The 25579-nt window shown below is 42.3% G+C and overlaps 1 protein-coding gene across 3 annotated transcripts in view; it reads right to left on the reverse strand.

The window, feature by feature from the left end:
• The window catches only part of LOC113407100 (SLIT-ROBO Rho GTPase-activating protein 2-like), a 202654-nt gene that overhangs the window by 56179 nt on the left and 120896 nt on the right, over window positions 1–25579 (reverse strand). For all 3 annotated transcript variants that reach the window (XM_026655147.1, XM_026655146.1, XM_026655148.1), the window contains exons 4-6: window positions 14643–14705; window positions 3281–3496; window positions 2329–2457 (exon numbers count right to left, since the gene is read on the reverse strand). In XM_026655147.1, the coding sequence (XP_026510932.1) occupies window positions 2329–2457; window positions 3281–3496; window positions 14643–14705 (408 nt within the window). The remainder of the gene's footprint in view (window positions 1–2328; window positions 2458–3280; window positions 3497–14642; window positions 14706–25579) is intronic.

The following is a 25579-nucleotide window of genomic DNA, read 5'->3' on the forward strand; positions in this document are numbered from 1 at the left end:
ATGGTAAAAAAAATTAAGCACTGCTGAAACTTTTGTTCTTCCTTGCACCTGTGTATAGTCTGGAGACAGCTGTGCCAGCAGAGCAGCCAGAGCACTCTTAGCAAGACAAGTCCTGCCGGCTAAACCGCTATAAACTTCTTGGGATCTCCTTGGTGTTCAAAGGAGAGTTAAGGATTTATCAAGGAAATCTAAGTGGGTTCTGTGAGATTTTTCACTACACATAGCTCATAGGAAGCATATTAAGAACTAGCAGTCTGTTGGCTGAGTGCTTTACAATAATTTGTTATAAACTAGAACTGGAAGTTTCAAAAGGAATTTGAGAATATTAGGTGTTCAAATCCCATTGGACTTCAATGGGAACTGGGTGTCCAACTCCCTTAACCTCCTTTAGAACACCCAGAAAGTAATAATTTTCTATAAAGTCAAGAAGCTGTAATACAAATCCAAGTCAATTTTTTTTTTTTAATATGTCAGGTACAAACCCCTCAAAAGACAGGGGTTATAGTGGAAATGCTGGATGTCCCACCGAAACAACAGCATTGCCATGATGCATCACACAGCATGACAGCCCTCCGTTTAATAGTTACAGCTGCACCTCCAAATAAAAAAAGATTTTAAAAGGTCTTAGTATAGAGAGTCTTGATCTGCAGAGGAAAGAGCAGTAAGAATCTCAAATACTTGAACCTTGCAGCACACTGAGCATGGCTAGTCTGACTTTACAACTGGCTGAATAATGACCAGTGAAGAGTGATCAGAGATGAGGAATTAATTCTCTTGTTCAAACCCCCACCTCACCCGCTGCACCCACCCACATAGCTTCCTCCAAACAACTTCCCCCAGGGCTCAGCAAAGATGGTTTTAACCTCGATTACAGGGAAATATTAGGGTTGTCATCCAGAAATGGAACAAAGTGGGATCCAATAGCAATCAATGACTTGATGAGCAGAACTAATTCAATGCAGCTCATGCCTGTGAGGTGGGGCGGGGCACTCACACTAGAGGAAAACATTAATCAACACTAGCTCTAAAAGACTGGGACCAGGTTTACACTACATTACTACATCACTCGGGTGAAAAATCCATACCCCTGAGTGAGGTAGTTATATCGACCTAACCTCCCCTCCCCCTCGTGTAGATAGCACTGACACAGCTACTGCCTCTCCGGGAGGTGGATTAATTACACCGACAGGAGCAGCTCCCCCGTCGGCGTAAGAGCATCTTTGCTGCAGCTGCACCACTGTAGCGCCATATGGGAAGACAAGCCCTGGATCATCTCAGACTCCCAAAGTGGCTTTTCTGAGGTTTCCAACAAGTGTGAATGTTAAGGCAGAGATGATAAAAGTAGCTGTTACTTATTCAGTGTATACCTTTAATAAAACAAAATTTAGCGCTAAGAGAAACATGCTAAATTGCCACTCCAGGAGACTGAGGTCTTCTGTTTAGCCGCAGAATGTGTACCACATAGGCAGATGCAGGGCAACTAGCCATACATACTGCTTTATGATAATTTGCCCCAACCCTAAGCTTGATGGGACTCTTCTAGGGAACAGGAGAGTTCTCTTTCCATAGACCATTTCTTTCTTCCCCCTTTGCTGAGACTACCATTGAGCTAGGGGTGGGAATTAGCGGGACTGTTGGTGATACATACACCTTGCCACTGTGAACTGGCCTAACACAAATCTTATATTATGCAGTTCAAATAGCAGCAGTTGGAAACACGTTACGTCACTGGAGACCTGTGTGGATTTGAATCAGCGGGAAGTCCTGGATACAAGAGCATGGCTCTCTACATATCTCACTGAACATTCTATAAAGAGACACCATACATTTGAAAGTTAGACAAATTAAAAAAAAAAAAAGTTAAAAGCAGTTTTGGGAGCTACATCTGCCTTTGAGTCCTTCTGCCAATTGTTTTATAGTTTTACAAACACGTTTTCCTTTTTTACAAAAACCTGTCTCTTTCAATTATAATCTTGGGGATTTGCTTAAAACAGTATGTATAAAAACTGAAACAAATGAAGCATTCCCTCTTTATAAAGATTTCTGTATTCTGTGCCCATTGTACAAACTCCCCTTCTTTTTAACACTCCCTTTGCCAAGCAACTGTTTAAGAAAAGCCTCCTTAACCCTTTTACTGCTGACTATTGTACCTGGTACATTTCCCCAACGTACAGTGATCAGGGCCTGTTCTGCTCTTCAGGCAGACAACATTGCAGGCCATCACGGCAGAGGGGCTACAAAGGATGCTAGCACAAAAGGGGTCAAAGAAGGAGATGCACACAGTGGGGTTAATGGGAACGACATTCACCCAAGTAGCAGCGCACTTACATCAATGAGATCAGACAGGTCGTGGATGTAATACTTGAACACAGATGCATTGGTGGCTTCCAGAGCCAACAGATACTCATTTCTTGCCTTAATGGCCTTCAGTTTATTTTCAGTATATTTTGCTTGGCGCTGAAAAGAAACAAAAGAGTTCATTAAAAAAAAAAAAACTTCTTGGTGGCAGAACAAACTGTACCCTCAGAACAATTACACCTCATCTCAATGCTCATTTACCTTCATTTGGGAACTAATTTCATCTCACAAAATTCCAAGGCTTAATTTAGATCAACTCAGATTGTTAATCAGACAACCCTGCATTTAGGGCTTTACCTGCAGACAACCCACAAAGAGGGAGTGGAGGGTGTGAAATGTTAGATGGTCTTACAACTGTTATAAGGTGACTTAAAAACAAGATGTCATTTCAGTTGACCTCCAGACAGGCAAGTCCTCTGGGCCACTTAATTTGATTGTTAAAGTATGTGGATCTGCTTAAGGAAAGAGGTAGGGATTAACATTTGCCCGTGTTTGCTTGCGCGCCTCCAGATACCATGGGCCAGACCCTCAGCTGCTGCAACATCAGTTGCTACTGATCTGGCCCCATATCTTACTACCCCATTAACGTTGAAGAGAAGGCAATAACCTGCCCAAGAGCAACTTTAAGGAAGATATTCCTTACCTTCTAGCCTCACCTCTCTCCAAGTAAAGAGGCTTTGGCTCTGCAGCAACTATGCATACTGAAGATAATTACAAAATTTGGCTGCTGGGCTATCCAGCCAAGTTAATGACAATGTTAACCTTTGCATTTCCTAACATTGCATCCTTAACCCTGCATTATAATGTTGTGTTTTGAATGTAAGTATCACTAACAGGAAACTTCTCAGCAGTCACTCTGGTGAATAATTGCAAAGCTCTCCTTCCAACACCATTTATTTCCTCAGTGTCACTGCTCATTTACCTTCTCCTTCATTTTCTCTATTTTCTTGACTGAGCTCCGTCGGACATGTTTCTCTTCAAACCTAACGTTGGAAGTTGAGTCAGGGGAGCGTGGGGTCTGTTTGTCCTCTTGCTTCACCGACTTCCCAATCTGTTTCTCTTCCTGTTTTTCTGCCTCTTTCAGCTTGCTCTGAGCACTGATGCTGTCCGCATTGTACATGTGGTAAGTCTTCATCACCTGCAAGAGAGATCATTGAGCAGTCACATAGCAGCACGGTTTTGTATGTTCTGAGAAGGATGAGCTTGTTGTACCCAAAGACAAACATGCTAGATGCTCACAGATTTTATGTACACCTTCTCAACATGGAATATTTGCCTCCGTTTCAGCCTCCAATATATCTGCACTAATGAAACTGGAAAAGGCTGCACCAGTGCAAATCCTTGCCTATAGCTATCTACACCAGGTTTCTGCACACCAGTGGCTTGCCACTGACTGCTGAAACTGGGACAAATCCCCAGTATAGACTAGGCCCTAGGTGCTTAGAGATTTTATTCACTGGGGTGGGTGGGGAAATCAAATAGTGCTTTTATCTTTAAAACAAATTGATGTCATTCTACAGATCACAAACATTACTTCAAGATGGCCAAACTACCCTTCAAAATAAAAGGCAAAAAGGTAAAAGTTCCTTACTGAAACTGGTTTTAAAACAGCTACCCATTATCCATGTTCTAATGGTGACAAAAACATCCTACCACAGAACAGGGACAAAGCATGTGCACTTGTGAAACTGGGGTTCTCAGAATACTTCTGGAATCAAACTGGGTTATTATTCAGCTCTGATTTGGAGTGCTTTTTCCATAATGTAATTTTGGCCTCACTAAGATCCTTTTAGTGGAAGCCAATGGACTAACCTGTGAGGGGGAAAAAAACAACAACCTATTTCCCTAAATTAGTTGCATGGTAAGTTTTGGTATCCGCTTGGTTTCCAAAAATTTTGAGCTATAGCCTCAAAACTCAATGAAACCAGTCATTGGGGATTCACAAATCTCATGCAGCCCTGTGTAAATCAATGGCTTCCTCCCAGTGGCTTCAGTGGCCATTGCCTGTCACTTCTCTGCATCAGCCCAAGATCCATATTTAATTTATTTAAACACAAACTCAAGGTCGACAGTTTGTTGTTGTTTTTAAAATACCAAAAAAACTAATAAAAGACCAGCTGATTCCCTTAACATAACCGAGGAGGGTTGTACCGCATTGGATAATTATCATATACATGTATTTTTCCTTAAAGTTTTCACTCCTATAGTTTGAGGCCCACAATCAGTCCCTTTGTACTATCTGCTGAGTGACCAACAGCACAACACTGCTTGCTGAGGTCCTGTTGCTGGATCCAGTAGGAAAGGATGGTGTGAGAAAGGAATGGGCTCTAGGGAAAGATGCACTGTAAGGTTCAGAGGGGAAGTGCTTTGAGTGTTTTGTAAAGAGAAACATTTGCATAAAAAATTACTGATAAAAATGTCATGCTAAAATCTAGCTACTCAAACGCCACGTTTTATACATTATTCCAAGTACATCTGAAGATGTAGAGGAGAGACACACAAGCCTCGGATTTGATATTTTGCCAGTGCCACATATCATTTGGATAGTGGGATATGAATATGCATCTTTGTAATGTAATAATGAGAGGTGCCTTTATTCATATTTCATACAGAAGCTCAATCCGCCCGGAGGCTTCTAGTCTTGGAAAATAATTTGTACTGATGTTCTTTAGCAATGACAAAAGGAAGAACATGTTGCTATAGGCTTTTAGAGCACCTTAGTCTTTGTGGTCCTCTTGTAGTTAAAATTAGGATTATGCATCAATGGGACCTTCATCCCTCAAAAGGTTTCCAAGTGAGATACAAGGTCTGTGCATGCAAAGTCCTGATGGGCAAACCTCAGTCAGTTCAGATACATATCTGAACCTCTTGGATCCACAACTTTAGCCTTTGCAAGTCTCCTAAGAACACTGTCTTTTGAGAGTTTCAGGTATTTCCAGAGTTGGAATTTGGAAGGGCAGAAGTGCACAACGAATATGGAAACTAAGAAGATGGGGGGAACCACGATATATTTTAGTTTCAGAGAACACCTGGATCTAGTTTTGTGTAAACCAGGAGAAGAGAGGAAAAAGGGCATGACATCTGAACTGGTTTATCCACCCTCAATTAAAAATGACCTTGCAGTGGAAATAGGCACTGATGATAATAGGCTGATAAGTGGCCAGTAAAGGTTATCCGAGTACAGGGCCCAATACTGCAGTCCTGACTTCAGCCCAATTCCCTTTGGAAGCCATTTGGTTTTAAGATGCAAAGCCATTTATGCCCATTTCACCTTAGTCTGAACTTTAACATAATTTCACTTAAGTGAGATATATGCTCTATCCTCACTCAAAGATCAGTGAAGGTTCTCAGTTACCGAGAGAAGTTATACTTAAACATGAAAGAGCACATGAACAGTGTCAGTATTAAGAGAGACCTTCTGAATAATTTACACACACACTTTCAACTACAACATATGCCTAGACTAGAAAGCAGACATTTATAGTAGCTGTAAACTGCAGACGTCTATTTTCCTCTATCGCTGGAAAGGGAGCTGGCAGGGAGAAAGAAAAAATTAATAAAAATCCAATTTTAATGAAATCCTGCTGACGATGCCTCTGTGCCTGCTCCATGTTTGGCAATGGGGTCAGTGCTGACTCACTATGGCCAGCTGGGGTCAACACCGCAGCCAAAGAACAGATTAATATGACAGCAAGACCAGGACATAAAATTCTTAAATCAAATAGATTCCTGAAGGCATATGCCAGAGAGTCACAGGGTTTTCTCCCACTTCATGTTTGCATTGTGAATTTTCTTCATGGTATTGAAAATGAAGTATTGTTGCATTAAGCATCAGTCGTCTTACTGACTAATCTTCAAGGTAATATATTTACAAAACATGTGAAAGATTCACAAACTTAAGAAATGGGAAGTCAAAAGACTGGTAAAATATCATTTCTTTTAGCAAAATCTGCCCCGGGAAATTAAAAAGCAGAATCAAGTTAATGGTGATCAGTTGTCTCAGATAGTAAATTCCCAAGGCTGGTGTACAAGATCTTAGAGTGAGGATGCAATTGCTACATCCACTTTCCCAACTTATATGGCTGCTAATCTGCAGGTAACCAGACCGGGATGGCATGTAACAGGCATACTGACAAGACATGAATTTTCAAAGGTATGATTGCTGCAGATCAGCAGGATCTCCGAGCACAATATTGCTGATGACAATCCGTTAACCCTGAAGTTATTTCATCTGTAATAGGCAAGACCACTAATCTCACAGGATCCAACTACAGACTCGAATGCTAAAGTGAGGCACTGGTTTCATGTAATGACTTAAGACCTATATTGTCAGTCCTGCACCTGAACTGTGACATGTGGCCACAAAATGAATGGGATAAACAGTGACATGGCTGAATTTAAAACTAGACTGAACATAAAACTCTCCTCATTTGCTCTGAGAGAGAATCAACTGGTCTCATCAGATGTTTTAAGCTGATATAAAACATTATTTCAGGGCTAATTGATTTATAAGACAAACACCCACAAGTGCTGCTCATGTCAATGGACTCAAAGAATTCATTTGCACAAAGTTGCATGAAAACTGTGAATCCCAATGAATGGTTCATCTAGTTTCAAGACCGTTGCTCATCACTTCTGCAAACTGGGCAGCTGATCAGAAACTTCCTTACAGCCAGTTTAGACAAGCTGTTTTTTCCATGGTTAGTCCACTGATTCCCATAAAAAGTTATTTAGTAAGGGCAGTTACAGTGGAGAAAAGGCAATTGCAACAGAACAATACACCATTTTGAATGCAAGTTCTATAGAATCCTGTTCTCTCTCTCTCTCTCACACACACACACCCCTCCGCCCCCTCCTCCCCATTTGCCATCTCTAATTTCCATGAATAGATGAAATCTAAAGGAAACGGGGCAGTGAGTTTGTTCTGATTTACTTGAAATTTGAAGTGATTGTTGTCCGTTAGGCAGACAGTAGCAAGAGTAGTTCATATGCAAAGGCATTTCTGGAAGTCCCAACTACAACTGCTCTCTCTTGCCCAACCAGTCAACATCCTAAACCAAATTAAGCCCTAGTACAAACAGGCACAACCTCACTAGAATCAATAGAGCAGTATCAGATGTGCATCTGGACCCAAGAAGTTAACATTCTCATTCACTCATTTTGCTAGTGGCATGTTATTCATGGCAGAAACTACAAGAAACTTGAGTGGCTGGTGATTAAGTTTGATCCACTTAGAAAGAGAGCTACTTTATAGTATGGTTGGGGTGGGGGTTCCTCTCTTTGTAATTTGAAAAGAATATTCAGAAAAAGGATGATCTGAAATTTTAAAATGAAAGAATGAATTTCCAGTCTCTGCCAGGGCTGCAAAGGTTATTCATGCGCTAATAAAATGTTCATTGGGGTGCTTACGAAAAACTGACAAAGGATTTTTCCAATGATGAGTGCTTTACGATAACTTCCTTCAATACCTGGCTCAATGACTTGTGAGAAACTGGTGTCCTGAACACGCATATATTGGTACATAAGTTCCTCTGGGTCGTTCTCTTATCGTCTGAAGTGCTGTGTATACTTAGTGCAATTTAAGTTAAACAAAATACTTGGAGACAAGCATCTGGAGGCAGGTACCTTTTCTGCTGTAGGAGCCCTTACCCATACATAATACAGGAGAGAGAAACACAAATGAAGCCTAGATTAAGCCAGCAAATGAGAGGCCATTCCTATGCCAGGCAAACCAGACAACATGACCGGATTTCATAATTTATAGAGCCACGTTTATTCTTAGCATTACTCCACTGCCATCAACAAGAAAAACCTGCAAATATCCCTGCTGCACAAAGCAATGCTGGACATCTAACACCATTCAAGACTATGTCATGCAACCACTGTTAGAAAAATCTGCATGGAATGCCCATGAATTCTGTCACACTGCTACTTAACAGTCATTGCTTGGAGTTGCCTTTAAGCAATATAAAATGTCTTCCCCAGGGATAAACTTGCTGATTCAGTAATACTAACTGATCCCAGGGGAGAGCAGGGGTGAGATAAACCAAAAACAGCACTCACTGTCCTGCATGGCAACACAGAGCAAAACTATTAAATTATCAGGCCAGTATAATATCAAAGTTGCCATGAATCAGCAGCTGTGTTTCTGTGGTACAGTGTTAAAAATGCCATTCTAACTGTTCCAGCACCAAGAGCTGTGGCATGCGCTGAATTCTTTCTTCTTTTTTTCTTCCCTTCCTGAACTCTACTGCTTTCTCAAAGATTAGCCCAAATATTTGGCTTTAACACTCCAATGCTGAACTCCCTCCTTTGGGGTTTTGCTGGTATATATAATTTCAGAGAAACACCCCTCCCTACTGTAATGTTAGCGGTTAATACCCAAGCTCCACCCTAGGGTCAATATGTTCTGACTTTCAAACACATTTCTGAAGCGTCTTTTCAGGAGAAGAGGGGTAAGGAAAGAATTTACACCACAACATATCAGCAACCCAGATCATTAGACAAAAAACAAGGTGCTCCGTGCAACAACCCCACAGAAAAAATGTTTGCAGGGCATGTTTCTAAAATAGAAGCAATTCACTAACAGATGATGAAAGGACAGATTTAATCAACAGCAAACGTATTTCATTCAGCTGCACAAGAAGGAAAGCCCCAGAACAGCATGCGAGCTTTATGAACATATTTCTTCTCCTTCCCCAGACAATGCCTCTTCCTTTGAGTTTGTGCTGGATACACTGCAGAACGGAAAGGACAGATGGTGGCTGTCTTCCTGGTGTCACTTGTTTTTCTGGAACACAGGAGGCCCACATGTACACGGTGGTCTTTTCCACTGAAATTACACAGCTTTTTTCTGCAGCAAGGTTATTTTTCCTCAAGTCAGCCACATACAATCACTACGCCTGTCTGACTCATGTAGAAGATACCCTCTTAAATACTTTAGGGCAGTTGGGGTTCTTTTAAACGTTTGTTATCCCTTGTTCTCCCTCCTTTAGAAATGCCTCTGCAGCTCGTAGCAGGCACAAATTAAGGCAGGATCTTTGGGAACTGGGTCCAGCAATCAGAATGACCTCAATGCAGCACTGAATCATCAAGAAATGGTGAAATTGCTGGAAAAAGGACCTGAATGGACAAGTTACCCCACAAAAATGGGGTTTGATGGGGGGGGGGGGGGGGAGAAGAATCAGCAACTTCAATCTGTAGCACAATAAAAGCAATTTTCTTTAAGATATTCTTTCAATGACACCTCAAACCCATCAGGTTGAAAATTATATAAAGATGGAATGGGGGATAAATGTTGGAGAAATTGTGGTTAATGAGGAGATTTTATGTATATAGGGTAATGTCCAGTCATTGAAGAATACAGTACCGGGATGTAATTTTAACCAAATATCACAAATTATTGGATATTTGTTACCAAATGATCCTTAGGTAAAACCTCCTGGGGCTTCCTAGAGGAAATGGTCAGACAAGGGGGAAAAAAAAAGGTTAATCTCATCTGCTAGAAGCTGCTCAGATACTGATAACCTCTGTTTAACCACAGATAAATGGTTAAATACCCAGCAAACTAGATAAAGGACAAATAGGTACTTATATGTTTGGTTATCATTTAATACTCCAGATACATTCACCTGCAAAAACCCAGAACATCTGTCAATTATTTTTTTGGAATATCAACATTTGATCGACACGGACGGTCTGTTAAATGTGTAATCAGAGAATTCACTAATTTTAATAAAATCACTAGAAATGACACGTCCTGAGTAGTATGAAGATGCTACTGTGTAACATGGAAACACCCTGTTAGAGAGATCCAATAATTACATTACTGTATAATGTTTCTCTAAACAAAAGCTCACTGTGGTAATAATTGCATTGTCTCTGATATCTACATGGCTAGGATTTGTAAACCTGTTAAAACTTCCTAAATAAAGATAGTTTAAAACAACAAAATGAAAGAAATGGGAAACTATCAAGGCAGAACGGGGCTCCAGATAGGAAATGTAAAGGTGTTAGGATGAAAGGGTCAAGAAGAAAATGTCTGCATGGTGAGAGAAAAGCTGTGATTCTGGTATTCGGATGAAAATCTGTGATAAGACTTTCCAAAGTCGGGGGGGTCCTCATTTAAATACTTACTCACCTATGATGGGGTGTCTATCCCATACAAAGTCTGCCTGGGTAAAAAAAGGGACAATTACCCCATGACAGGCTGCAGGTGGAGGAGAGTTGGGGCTGATAAGGCCCAACACCTGATGAACCCAGCTGAGGGAGGAGCTGGGCTAGGCATAAAGGAAGGAAATTGGTGTTAAGAGAGGGCTGAAGGGAAGAACGCTACTGTCACTCCCTGAAGTGGAGGGGAGTTGGCAATAGGTCAGGAGTTTATGGGGGGGGTGAGCCCTGAGATCCTGCCTTGGAATACAGAATCTGGCAAGAACCCGCCGGGGGTGAAACAGCCCCAAGGAGCACAGGAAGCTCCAAGAGTAACCCAGAGGGGAGCCTGAAGATAGGGAAGAGCCCAGGGAAACAGCAACAAGTCTGGAGCTTGAGCAGATGGTGGTTGCTGGGCAAAGGTTCCCGGTGCTGAGTAGTGGAAGGACCCAGGTTCCCCTGCTAGCAGCTTGGCAAGTGGCACAGACTGGGTAGTGGATCAGAAGACTGCCGGAGTGTCCTGTGGGACTTTGATCCCAGAAGAGGAGGACTACAGCGACTTGGCCGAATGGAAGACCCTAAGTGATGAAAAGGGAGTAACCTGACTCCAGAGAGATACAGCGCGAGACTCCAGGCGGAGAAACCGAAGGAGGGGGAGTCAGATTGGTTGGGGGCTAATCCCCAGGTTGGCCAGAGCTTTGAGTCGTGAACTGTGTGACACCACCCCTGCCCAATAGCAGCCAGTACTTGACTGTACTGGGATGCCTCCAACCAAGCAAGGCCCAAGAGAAGGGCTGTCCCAATTGGGTCCCTAAATGGATTCCCCCAAGGGCATTGCAATTTCAAAGTTAGTATTCATAAAAAAGGAAGACATTTGGAGTTTCTGAAAATGCTCCACTTCTTGGGATTCCCCCTGGACTCTTGGAGGAGTCTGGCTGTGAGTAGACATTGCACAGTATTATCAACTTTGACCACTATCCAGTTTTGGATTCCAACAAATTGAGTCATCTGAGTTTCACGTCCCAGAACAAAAAATTCTTTAACTGCATCGCTCAAAGGACGTTTGTGTTTAAATCAGCAAATCTCATCTCCATGTCCTGACTTTTTGCATTGAATCCCACCAAATCCCAATTACAAACAGCTACCAAGCTACCAAGAAAGGGAACAATACCCACACTCAGGTTTTAATGGCAAAATCACTGTCAGCACTGAAATACTTCGCCAGAACAGCAGTTACCCATCAGCCACCATCTGACTTGTACTGCTGTATGTTCTACCAGTAGTACTTTTATCCAGCATTTTAAAACCATCCCCAACCCTACAGTTTTCTTCTCAACTACTCTTTACTTTAAAAAGAATTCAAAGGCTAGACCTGTGACAACAGGAGACACTCCAATTTCCACGTCTAGGACCAGATGAGCAGTACACATGACCTTCTGTGGTAACATACGTGCATAAAAGAGCCACAGCAGTGAGTCTCAGAGTCTGGGTCTACAAACTAGGGTTCGTGCTATGGTGCTAAATAGCGTAATGTAGGTGTTTCCACTCAGGCTGGAGCTCTGAAACCCACCCTCCCAAGCTGGCTTTTAGAGCCAAGTTCCAGCCTGAGTGGGAAGGTCTGCCTTGCTATTTTTAGCACCATAGCACGAGCCTGAGTCCATAGACCTGGGCTCTGAGAATTACTGCTGTGGCTTCCCCCCAAGTGTACAGTAAACCTCAGAGTTACGAACACCTCGGGAATAGAGGTTGTTCATAACTCTGAAACGTTTGTAACTCTGAACAAAACGTTACGGTTGTTCTTTGAAAAGTTTACAACTGAACATTGACTTAATACACCTTTGAAACTTTACTATGCAGAAGAAAAATGCTGGGTTCATCCATCCTAATTTCAATGAAACAAGCACAGAAACAGTTTCCTTACCTTGTCAAATCTTTTTTTAAAAACTTCCCGTTATTGTTTTAGCAGTTTACATTTAACAGTACAGTACTGTATTTGCTTCCCCCCCCCCGACCCTTCTTGTCTTTGCCACTGCCTGATTGCGTACTTCTGTTTCCAAATGAGGTGTGGTTGACCGGTCAGTTCCTAACTGAGGTTCTACTGTAGATGTACCCTAACTGATGTACCACAACCTTTTGGCAGCGCTCAATTGTTATCTCAAGGCTAAGGAAAGGGCTGCCCTAATTTACAGCACTATAGGTTGGCAGAAGTCTGTGTCAGAGGTGGGGAAAAGGGAACAGACTGATATAGAACCAGATTTTGCAGCCTGGTTCCACATCATTATGAATGCTGAAAAAATACAGGCAACACTAGCTGAAAGCTGGATATGATGTTGGCTGGCAATGGAAGCGGCTTACCCACACAGCTCTGCCAAAACATCTCATTTCAAAACCTCAGCCTCCCTGTTGCACCAGTCATAGACTCTCCTAAACTGATACCGAGAAACATACCAAAGGCTGCATGTTGTGACGTGGACAACTACTTCCTGGTAAAGAGGAATGGGTTAGTGCAGGGGTAGGCAACCTATGGCACATGTGCCGAAGGCGGCACGTGAGCGGATTTTCAGTGGCACTCACAGTGCCCGGGACCTGGCCACCAGTCCGGGGGGCTCTGCCTTTTAATTTAATTTTAAATGAAGCTTCTTAAACATTTTAAAAACCTTATTTACTTTACATACAACAATAGTTTAGTTATATATTAAAGACTTATAGAAAAAGCTCTTCTAAAAACGTTAAAATGTATTACTGGAACACAAAACCTTAAACTAGAGGGAATAAATGAAGACTCGGCACGCCACTTCTGAAAGGTTGCCGACCCCTGGGTTAGCGGTACAGTGTCCATGTCATTGCAAATTTCTCCTCCACCCTTTGTCAACCAAAGTGAAGATTTGGGGACATCACTGGAGTATGCTGGGATGAGAAATGTATTTATAATAAATATAATTACAGAAGAAAGGTATATTAAGCAGCTGTGAGAAAATGCCGTGGCGAGGAAGGGGATGTCTGTTTATGGTCTTTTGAATTATGAGTTATACTGCTTTTAATTTTTTATGCAGCAGCCAGAGAATTGGATAAGTGCTATATAAATATATGGTACACCCAAAATTAGGATCCCTATTCTCCTGGGTTCACTACTTGTAGCACACAAAATGTGTGCTCTTTTAAATTAATAGAGTAAAACACAACTTAGGGTACTGAGAATTATCTAGTGTTTTCTGGGATGAAGGAAGTCAGACATCACTTACTGTCAAGGTTACTATGCTTTGCATTAGAGAAGTTAAATAACCTACACTTGCATTTAGAGATTACCTGCACATTTGTGATACTATTTTACAATGATACAATAAAAATGTATGAGAAAAATGTATTTGTGGGAGAGATTTTGTTAAAAATAAGGGCATAAAAATCTTGTGCATGGAGACACCTCATTCCAGAGATCTCAAACAGAAACAAAACATATTTACAACAGACTGTTTAGCCTTCAGGAAAAAAGGCTGCATCTCAGCTGCTTCAGAGTTTCATCCCTAGAGAGGAGGTCCTGTACAGAGCTTTGTCTGAAACCAAATGCTGAGTTAAATATTAATAATAGGCATATTCAGGAATGCAAATCCCCTTCCTCCTCAACCCACAGCAGACAAACCTTGCTGAAATCAGGATCTAGAAAATAAACCAAATATGAAAATCTACAATAAATCCTCAAGTAGGGGAAAAGGTACAGTGCGTGGAAAAGTCTGATCTGTCACATTAGGCACTACATCCCAATTTGGAGAGAATGGGGCCAATTGCGTTGGGTTTGTTTGCTGTAGAAATTAAAAGCTCACAACCACAGTACTGTAACATGTACACAACCAAAAATGTATCCCAAAACGTGATACTTTCCATAATTCCCGTGGAACATTCTTTAGCAACAACAGATCAGACAGAGATACAGCCCAAGGATAAAGATGGAGTGAAAATAAAATTAATGGTACAGTATAGACTGGTGAACACACGCTGCCTCAAATCACTTAGATCGTAGACATGCATCAGCCCTAGGGCTTAGTCTCTGCTGCAACAGCTGTAGCAGCAGGAAGGCAGGCAGAAGTCAAACACTTATTTCCTTATGCATGAAAAGAACTCACGAAGGAAGTCTGATTTACCGTGTATAGCTCATTCAGGACCTTCATCAAGTCTTCCTGGAGCTGCAATCCGACTTCTTTACTCTACAACAAAAAGAGAGCCAGAGATCCATTAGGGAAAATGGGGATAGTTGGAGGATATGAACATGCCACACGCACTGCTAATAATCTAGACCCAATTAGGCACCATTTAACTGCTCAGTTCAGAGACAGTTATGGTCAAATTACACAAACAGCTTTAATACCATGAAATGTTATGCATACAGCCAGGCAAATGACACGAAACAGAAAGGAGGGATGGTTTGGTTGAACACTTTTTTTCCAATGGCTCTCTCAGCTAGCACAAAGAGAAGCCCCACTCGGAGAGACAAATAATGCCTGGCTGGGAAAGCTTACGCTATGTGGTGTCAAGGAGCGCTTAGATGACTGCCAGAGGAGTGAACAGTAGCACGTGTACCCCCCAAGACTCCATAAAGACTCACGTACAGTTAAAGACCAAGTGTGTTGTTAACTCCTTAACAAAACCCATCTCTATACGCTGGGAAAGCAGCGGCCTATAGCTGTACCTGAAGTTCAGAGTCCTGTATGGTAGCCATTGCTCTCACACACACTTACTTCAGTGCCCTATTCTCCTCCTTGCTATCCTTAAAGTTCCATAGGTCACAGAGTGCAGCATCTGTAGTTGGTGCCAATACGGAGAATGTCAATTATATACTAAATGGGGGAGCTCAAAGGGGATTCTGCAAGTATTACAGGCTGGTGAGACACAGCAAGGAGCTAAACCTCATTTTAACTCGCTGGCTGACTCACTGAGACAATGGGTACCTGCACCTGGACAGAAGGTGGAAATGGCTCTCTGGAAAGGTTAAAAAAAATAAAAAAAATTTAAAAAGGGGGGAGGGGAGAAGATAGCTCAGGGGTTTGAGCATTGGCCTGCTAAACCCAGGGTTGTGAGTTCAATCCTTGTGGGGGCCACTTAGGGATCTGGGGCAAAATCAGTACTTGGTCCTGCTAGTGAAGGCAGGGGGCAGGACTCAATAACCTTTCAGAGTCCCTTCCAGTTCTATGAGATAGGTATATCTCCATATATTATTTTATTATCTTGGGTGGGGGGGATGAGCATTCCTGGAGATGAACCCCAGTTGGGGAGAAGTGCTTATTTGTGTGTTTCAGTCTGCATGCCTTTTGTGAATAAAACCAGACCCAGGAAAGTGGTTATGTTTTGACCGGCCACAGCTCGCAGGCACTGCATGCGGAAGAGTGTACAAAACCCACTAGCTTAGACACTTATTTTTGAATTCAGTGGTAATGCCAAGATATAAAAAAGGAAACCCCACCCACTCTATTTATGAACTCTGCAGTTAACTCCCCCAATTTCCCCCTCAAATTACAAAGCCAGACATGGGATTTACTCCGGCAGACAACACCATCAGCTATTTTTAAACTGCAAGCACTACAATACAATTTTAATGTATCAGCACACATCACACCCTAGCAAGGGGCACTTGGTTCTAGTGAGCTACTCAGTTATAGCCCAGGCAATACAACTCACGAAAAATAAATGGGAGTTGCACAGAGGCATGATTAGTTGTCAAGGTTGGTTAAGGTTCCAACTAGCCAGCAGACAAGTGTCAATTTAAAAAAAAAATTTTTTTTTTATGTCTTTATTTTAATTCCTTGGCAGGTGACATCAGGCAGGCATTCCTGGCTTGTGATTGGATGAAGCTGCCATATGAAAGTGCTGCACTGTCAAACTCTTGGCTGTAGCTAAACACTGGAATACAGGAGCAAACAGAGCAATGAGCATCTCAGCTTCATTTAAAAGGGCATTTCATCCCCTTGCCTTCCCATTGTCAACATTCACAACTCTCCTAAGTAAGATGGATCAAAGCTTATTCTTCACCCATTGCTACAGCAAAGGCAGCAACCAAATGCTTGGTGTTTGGCTACCTGGGTTTTTCAAGATAGTGTTGCGATTATATCAGAATCAAGGGTAACAGGGCAGGCTACGTGGCTACCAAAAGTAGCCTGTGCTATTGCGGTCATTATAGAGTGGCAAATGTCAAGTTTTCAAATGGTGGCTACATAAGATAGTAATTCTGCACATTAGTGTGGGAAGACCTGTACACTTCAAAACCTTGCATTCAGACAGTCTGTTGCCTAGTCTCTGCATTTAACGCTGTCAAATGAACCACCTACTTATATCCACATCATTAAAAGAGGATACCTGTGCACATTAAGTCTTCTTGCATTAGACATTTGTGCACATGCTAACACACACTGCTTCTGCTCCCTTTGAGTTCAAGGAAGCTTTTCCTTCAACTTCAATACAAACAGGATCTGACTGTGGTGGTCAAGAAGTGGCAATTTATTCCCTCTGCAATCTGAAAGCTTAAATGAGAAACTGAGGCTTTTAGATATACCAAAAAGCATATTCGACAAGTGTCTAGTCAGACTGCTTAAAATTTTCTGGATTCTCTGTGTGTTTATGCATGTACATCCCACCCATACACCATCCCTGCCTCATGCATCCACTGAAAATCGTATCTTCCTCTTCCCTCTGCTTACTGGTTCTCCGATAGCCTGAGCAACTTTTTCTATAGCAAGAGCATGAGAGAACAAGAGAAAGCTCTGTTATACAACTGGCTGTAATATTTGCACAAGCATACAATTTACATAACTCAGCCCATGGTACTTGAAAAAATGAAGCCAATAAAATTACAATTAAGCCCAGGCAGATGTTTCCTTTCTTGCTGCTGACAACTCCGAGAAGAAATGTCTCATCTATTATCCCTGTTTATTTGAACAGGCTGCTGAAGCGATTTTGACTTACTGCTTTAAGTCCAGTTCCCTATGGAGCACATGACTGTTTGATAACCAATGTGAAATTCTATGCTGTTTAAAATACAAGGGGCCTTCGGAAACTCAAAGTGATGCTGACACAGAGGCAGTTAATCAGAGCCTTGTAACAGGCATCCAAGACCATCATGCTTTCCAAAAAGGTACTGGAACTGTGACTTTCTAATCCAGAGTGCCCTTATATGCTGTCCTTTAAAAGAAAGAAAAAAGTAGTTAACTGTCATTAGTCCCCACAGATCACTATTTCAAGGGAGAAATTTCCTCCAATGAAACCTTAACCAGAGGACAAGAGGACAATTTCCCATATGAAACCTAGTAACACCCCTCTGATAAAGCAATTAATTCCCAGAAATCCTATGAACTGCATTTCAAAGAAGGGGGAGGAGTAAAGGCAAAGAACAAACAGACCTGCCTTTGTACGTTATCAGACAAAATCTCTCTTTTCTTTAAACTTCATGGAAAAGAATGAGTCATCATTCTAAACAGCTCAGGACACTGAAGGGAAGAAAATAATTTGCTGTGGGCAAAGTCTTTTTATTTTAATTTTTAATATTATCATTCTAATTGTTGCCTGAAAGAGGCCTAGATTCAGAGCTTAACAGTAGCTCTGGTACTTATAACCCAGCCAAATCAAAAATATTTTCCAGCAGGATTTTAACCTGCAACGAATCATCAGTAGTAGTTGTCCCTTTAGGCCATGCATCCTTTCAGGCTGCTGCGGTGGTCTCCTGGGGGGCCAGCGTTCTTGCAGAGCGGTGCTCCTCTAACATATATATCAGTATTAAAAGCAGCAGCGATCTCTGAAATGCAGTTTTAGCACTCCCAGCCTAATCCTTAACACTTTAATTCTTCCATCTGTAATGTAATAGCTGTGATCATTCAGAGACACAGGAGGGGAGCTAAGGCACACTGAACCCTTTCACTTCCAAGGGTTTTAAAATGAAGCACATCCAGATCATATTTTGTGGAGGCGGGAGTAAGTGGAGTAAGAGGGCAATGCCTGTATTTCCCCACCATCACCACCACTCTCTCATTCAAAAGAGAGCCGTGCCCACAGTACATGCAACTAATTAAAATAAAAGCAGAATCAATTAACAGGTGATTCAATCTATTTCAAACATGTGGCAAGAGGTAATTTCATCCAGATTTTTTTCCCCATTCACTAGGTTTTAAAGCAGCAGCATTAATGTCTCTACAGATAAGATTGTACCAGCCTTTTTAATATAGAATCCAATTTTCTAGGGGTTTATATTTCAGCTGCAGTTTGGCATACAAAAGTTGGAAGCCTAGGAGCTATTTTCACATTTCCCCCCACAAGTTAAAGGAGCAACCTGTTTGGCCATATTTAAGTTAGGGGACAGGGAGGAAAGACACTCATGGCTTTACTTGCATTTTTACACAAAGGCCATGCTTCAAGGAGGACTTTAAATCATTTTTAAAACATCATTTTAGACTAAGTTCTCCTAAGCAGGAACCTCATTTATAACTGCTTCTACACAGCGCTATAATACATCTTTTATAGGACATTAAAATACAGAGGGTCTTTTTCCTATGAAAATGCTAAACAAATTAAGTTAGAGAGGTTTGGAAATGCATCACTCTACATTTGTTAAGGAGAATTCAGACAGTTCTCTCCCACCCCATCACCTTTAAAATAAGGTAGTAAAATGTTAGAGCTATAAACAAAAACACACTGAGCACTGACCTCACACTTCCTTGCTTGTGAATGTTCTGACATGAACTGGACCTCTTCTCCCCCCCCCCCCCATTCCAGATCCTCCACTCAATAAGACTCCTAGCCAGTTGCTACATTCACAGTCTTGGGGATCAGAAGCAGGGGTTTTAGATTTACTAATTCCCTTATTCCTCACCTTGAATGTAGAAGCTCTGATAGCTTCATGAGTGGACTTCTCATGTTCCTTGCACGGGAGCTATTCGATTCAAGCTGTAACAGGTGTGGGAACGTGATCGTTCCCCTTTATGCGACATTGGTGAGGCCTCATCTGGAGTACTGTGTCCAGTTTTGGGCCCCACACTACAAGAAGGATGTGGAAATATTGGAAAGAGTCCAGCGGAGGGCAACAAAAATGATTAGGGGTCTGGAGCACATGACTTTTGAGGAGAGGCTGAGGGAACTGGGATTGTTTAGTCTCCAGAAGAGAAGAATGAGGGGGGATTTGATAGCTGCTTTCAACTACCTGAGGGGGGGTTCCAAAGAGGATGGAGCTCGGCTGTTCTCAGTGGTGGCAGATGACAGAACAAGGAGCAATGGTCTCAAGTTGCAGTGGGGGAGGTCTAGGTTGGCTATTAGGAAACACTATTTCACTAGGAGGGTGGTGAAGCACTGGAATGCTTTATCTAGGGAGGTGGTGGGATCTCCTTCCTTGGAGGTTTTTAAGGCCCGGCTTGACAAAGCCCTGGCTGGGATGATTTAGTTGGGAATTGGTCCTGCTTTGAGCAGGGGGTTGGACTAAATGACCTCCTGAGGTCCCTTCCAACCTTGATATTCTATGATTCTATGGGTCTGTGGAACTCCCTTTTTGGTCTGACTGACCCTACATGCTCCACAAGATTCAACAAAAAAAGTTTCATATCCACAGGGGTAAAGCAGCTCACACAAGTTCAACATTTTTATAGTTAAAAACTCCAAAGTTTACCCACACTACTTTATTTTTAATCCCCCCCCTTCAAAAAAATATATACACTTGCCTGGACCTTGATTTCCTGGCCAAAACATATAGCCCAAATTATTAGGATCGATACTGATTTATAGGGGAAGAGGGAGGAGAATATGTAATCTAACTGTAAATCATTCCCCTGTATCTCCTATTTTAACACTGCAAGGAGCATACAGTGTTTCTGAAATTGGGCAAATACTTGGTCACTTAGATCACACACAGATTATGTGCCAAGTTTAGGGAAGTTTTAGGTATTAAAAAATGACAAAGTACTTGGACACAGTCTTTCGCTATAGATACTATAGTGATTAATACCATATGAAAATCCTAGAGGGAGACTTTCTGAAAAAGAAGCAGGTTTAGGAGGCCATCTACTGCATCAAACTTCTCCTGTTGCTTAAATCTAACTATTATTATTATTTTGTTCCATTCCTTCATTTTGACATATGTAAACTTTTAAATGTTCTCTCTGATCCCTGTGACCTAATCCGTGTCTTGGCATATAATGTACTTACGTGAAAATAATTTACATTATTCACTTGTGACCCTAATAAAAATATTCTTAAACCAAAATAAGCAGAGCCATCTGAAACCTGAGTTCAGATGGTTTGAATTTTCATGTGTTCCAGTCTCACCGCCCCAACCCCATCCCTGGGTGGCCAGATGGACTGCTAAGAAAATAAACTAAGCTAGAGCCATGACAAAAGACAAGTATTCTGCTTTTTGAGTGCTAGACTTGTAATTGAAAGAAGGAAAAAAAGAAGGATCAATGATTTGCAGTCCCCAAGGCATTGTGCAATAATATTCCCCACATTCCTTCAAATCACTAGGAGCCAAGGAAAGCTGGAAATGCTGCCATCTCTGCAGCTATATGCTCGTAAGGATTTTATGACTGCCTTCTTAATCTTAAGGATGATTAATGAAACCAAAATGGCTGGTTCTGTTTTAAGTGCCCCAAACACTGATCTTTTCACACCAAAAGAGCTTTTTTACCAGTGAGTTGGTTAAATTGCCTTAACTGGCCCAGCCATCTTCCTTTCACCCAATTCCTTTCTTATTGTTTATTTATTGAAGAAAACTGCTCATTCATTGGACGAACTGTTGAAGCAGCAACTAATTAAGAAGAGGTAGAAGCCACCAAGGATATGTTTGGAGTACAGCTAGGAGCAAGCCTCCCAGGTCAGGCAGACAGACTTGCACTAGCAGGGTTCAAGCTAGCGTGCTAAAGTTAGCAGTGTGGATCTTCCAGATCAGGCTAGAGCTCTGGCTCTCAAGCACAGGGGATCAGGGGGGCTTGAGAGCCCAAACTCCACCTGAGCTGGAACATCCTGGGGATGCAAGTTCAGGGTGAAGAAGGAGAAGAGGGTAGAAGAAACAGAAGAGCAAACAAAATTCTAGCCCCACAAATGAGCTCTGACGGAAGAAACTGCACACTTACTAGATTGGAACAAGTAACGTGGAAATGAAGATAAGAAAAATCAGTGTTGTGAAAACAAGCATCATTTCAGGAGCTGTAGAATGTGGCAATACTAATGTAATGCTACTCTCAGTACAATTTCCACTGCATAAGGCTGAGGGAATGGGAGTTGAAAGAGTTGACCTAGAAGCTGGCTGTACTAGTGAAGCGGAGAGAAAAAAAAATTGTATTGCAGGAAGTAGAGCAGTCACAGCAAGGCAAGGACAAAAGGAAATGCCTCAGGCAGTGGCAAAAAAATCGCTGAGTGAATGACTTTAAAAGATGAGGGACCTGAAGCAGAGAGACAACATTACTGGCATTCTAGGGTCTAGCCACTGGGAGTGCTTCTAGATCAGAGACCACTGATCCAAACTTCACCACACAGAGACTGATGACGCCAGCAGAGAAGCTTCGCTAATTCAAGGCACCTCCTGAACATGATGCAGGGATATGGATAAAAAGACCGGTGAGAGGAGTTCAGTCTTTCCAGTTGTTGGTATCTTCAGGCACCACCTCTAAGCAGGCAGAAACCTGGTGATGAGATTCCTCCCCTCCCCCCCCCGCTTCTCTTCCTCCCCCCCCCAAAAAAAGGGGGGGGGGGAAGAAGAGCCAGGTGTTACAGAACATGGTATTGGCAATTCAATAGCAGGTGCTCTTCCTTTCCAGTACTGAAGAAATGCTCCAGCATAATGTTAGTGAGTGCTTTACTATTGGAGGTGCCTTCTTCCAGATGAGACTTAGGGCAGGTCTTCACTACAGGGGGGGTCGATTTAAGATACGCAAATTCGACGTATCACAGCCGACTTACCCCGCTGTAAGGACGGTGGCAAAATCGACCTCCGCGGCTTCCTGTCGACGGCGCTTACTCCCACCTCCGCTGGTGGAGTAAGAGCGTCGATTCGGGGATCGATTGTCGCGTCCCGACGAGACGCGATAATTCGATCCCCGAGAGGTCGATTTCTACCCGCCGATTCAGGCGGGTAGTGTAGACCTAGCCTGAGTTCTGACCACTTGTGGTTATTAAAAGATCCCCTGGCACTTTTCAGAGGAGGCAGTTGTTCAACTTCCAACCTGGATAATTAGAGGGAGAGTTTAGGGAGGCAGAATGCATTTCCAGTTGGATAGCTCTTCACTTCCTATGTGCTATTAAACAGCTGCCATTTGCCTTCCCAGAGCTGGCTCCGTCTCAGTAGTGGGTGAATTGATTGTTAATTTTAGTGTCTTGGGAGCCTTTGGGATGAGAGGCTGCATATGCATGTACAGTACTTCTATATGGTGCAAAGCACAGGGAATATACCTGTGTGCAGATTTAAGCATAGAGCTCATTGTGGAGAGAATGTATCTGTGATGCTGAATATTAGCAGAGTGGGCAGAAACAAATCTCTTGTATCCAAAAGAGGAAATGTTTACCTGAACAACAGTGAAGTCATGCCAGGAGCCCAACAATAATGCACCTGGGCTGCATCTTGGTGGCCCAAAATGGACACAGTCAAGAATACAATTCACAGATCTGAAGGCCAGAAGAGACCATAAAATCATCTAGTCTGACCCTCCTGTCTAACACTAGCCATAGAATTTCTCCCAGTTACCCCAGTATTGAGCCCATAACAGGAAACAGGCATGCCTTCAGCCTTGGGTGTTTGAGTTCACAGGTTATGAGGTGATGCTGTTGCCATTTCTGATGAATGAACATTTACTTTCATGATGGAAAAAAAAAGCAAGACAGCTCTGAAGGAAGGACTAACATCAAATTAGCCAAGGAGAAAGCAATGCTTGCAGTAGAAAGCAAAGTATAAGAGAATTTCTAATATGATATCCCGTTGTGCAGCAGCCTTATGATCATCAGAGCCATCAAGCTGAAAATCCATACGTACACCTCAAAGAAAAGAGAAAGTCAGATGTGCAGGGGTCAAATATATTTATGACTACAGTATATGAGATGGGGATGGGAGGGAAAGTTAAATCTGTGTTTGCAGTTTTAAAAGCCTGAAGTTGTAACCAAACTAAAATTGAATCAGAACTTAGAAACTCATTAGGTTATTTAGGCCCAACTGTAATAATAGCTTCAACAAGAATACATGCGTCACCTTCTAATTAGCTTAGTGACATTTCAGGTAGATTCTGTGTTTTTCAACATTCAAGAAACTATGAGTTCTGTCTTCTTGACCTAGAGGTCACCTAGTTCAGTGAATTGCATTTACATTCTTCCTGGAAAAGGGCATTATATGAAAAGTACACTGAACACTCGGGGGCTGGGGAAGTGGGAAGAAGGGGTGCCAAGCACAATGGGTTCAGCTGTATTGCTGCAAAGATATGCATTGCTGAGAGGATGTGAAGGAAAAAGTGACTGGGCACAAAAAAGCCACCCCCACACTCTTTGTATTAGGGAAATGACGACCAGCACCCACCAGAAAAAAAATTTCAGCAAAATTAGAAGACCACTCTCGTCAGCATTCTTGACTCGCAACATCGGCATTTTCCTTTCAAGCTGCCCATCTCAAACATCCTTTTCAGCCCAGGACAAGTCAGTCAAGAGAGCTGCCACAAGTGCGCACACACACACGCGCATACACAACCTTTTGTTACAAGGGGCTGTGTCTGAACCATGGGCAGACCTGTAGGTCGCTGCCACACTTAACTGGAACATTCATTCTCAGAATGCTGCACCAGCTTCAACGCTCTCTTTGTTCCATCTCCCAGCCCCCATCTAATTTAATCCAGACATTTTGGGGATCTACGGCATGCTTACTTGGCTGTTCTGTATTCTGTATTCCACTGTCACCTGTCGCTGGAACCTTGCAGGGGCCCCCCTGTCGCTGGAACCCTGCCGGGGCCCCCCTGTCGCTGCCAGCTCAAGAGTCCCGCAGCCCCAGGTGCTGAAGCAGAGAATGTCATGGAGGTCTCTAGAAGTCACAGATTCCGTGGCATCCATGACCTCCGTGACATAAACGTAGCCTTAGTTATTAAAGCTCTAGAAGTCTAATAGCAATGGTTTTTTATTCTTGGACTCTCAAGACCTTGTCTAGACTAAGATGTGAAGGTGGGATGTTAGCTAACACTATTTAAAAAGTCTAATGCAGACAAGGCAAGCTGGGTAAAAATTTTCAGAAGTGCCTAGGAGACTTAGGCACTTTTGAAAGCTTTACTCACTGCCTGTAACACATTATACTGGTCAAGTTAGAGCCTAGGCTATTTTATCACTTGTTGTTTAGGGGTCTGTTTCTGACAGGTCTATTCTTAGGAAATGCTGCATGCATGTGATCTAGAGACTATGCCTATGCATGTTTTATATAACTCCATTCTTCACCATTTTTACGTATGTCTGTTTACTTATTATCACATGTCCCTGTATAACAAGATCTCCTAAGGTTTTTTCCTGCTGTTCCTGTTGTTGCATTAGTATTCTCCCGGGTTTAGAGACAAAAGAAAATCTAGGACATCAAGCTACATCTCTACCCCGATATAACGCTGTCCTCCGGAGCCAAAAAAATCTTATCGCGTTATAGGTGAAACCGCGTTATATTGAACTTGCTTTGATCTGCCGGAGTGCGCAGCCCTGCCCCCCGGGAGCACTGCTTTACCGTGTTGTATTCGAATTCGTGTTATATCAGGTCGCATTATATCGGGGTAGAGGTGTACTTGATAAAATATATGCCCCACATGATGGGGATAACCAAACTAATGGTATATAACTTCACAATGGTCCAATATAATTGCATCATTCATGCAATAGTTCATTCTTTACCTACAAAGGGTCCCTTACCTACGTAGGGGTCTCCCCACCTGCTGCACTAGTAATTGATACATTCTTCATTTGACTTATGTTAGCAAGGAGGAATTTATCCTACTTGTTGAAAACACTGGGCTGTGAAAAAGCTATTTACAACCGTAATAAGTTGCAGCAATGCCATATCATAACATTGCCACTTACACTCTTTGGATCATAAATTTGGTTTCCAAATAGC

The sequence above is a fragment of the Terrapene carolina genome, unplaced genomic scaffold, assembly GCF_002925995.2.
Source record: "Terrapene carolina triunguis isolate 2854851 unplaced genomic scaffold, T_m_triunguis-2.0 Scaffold198, whole genome shotgun sequence".
NCBI lineage: Eukaryota > Metazoa > Chordata > Testudines > Emydidae > Terrapene > Terrapene triunguis.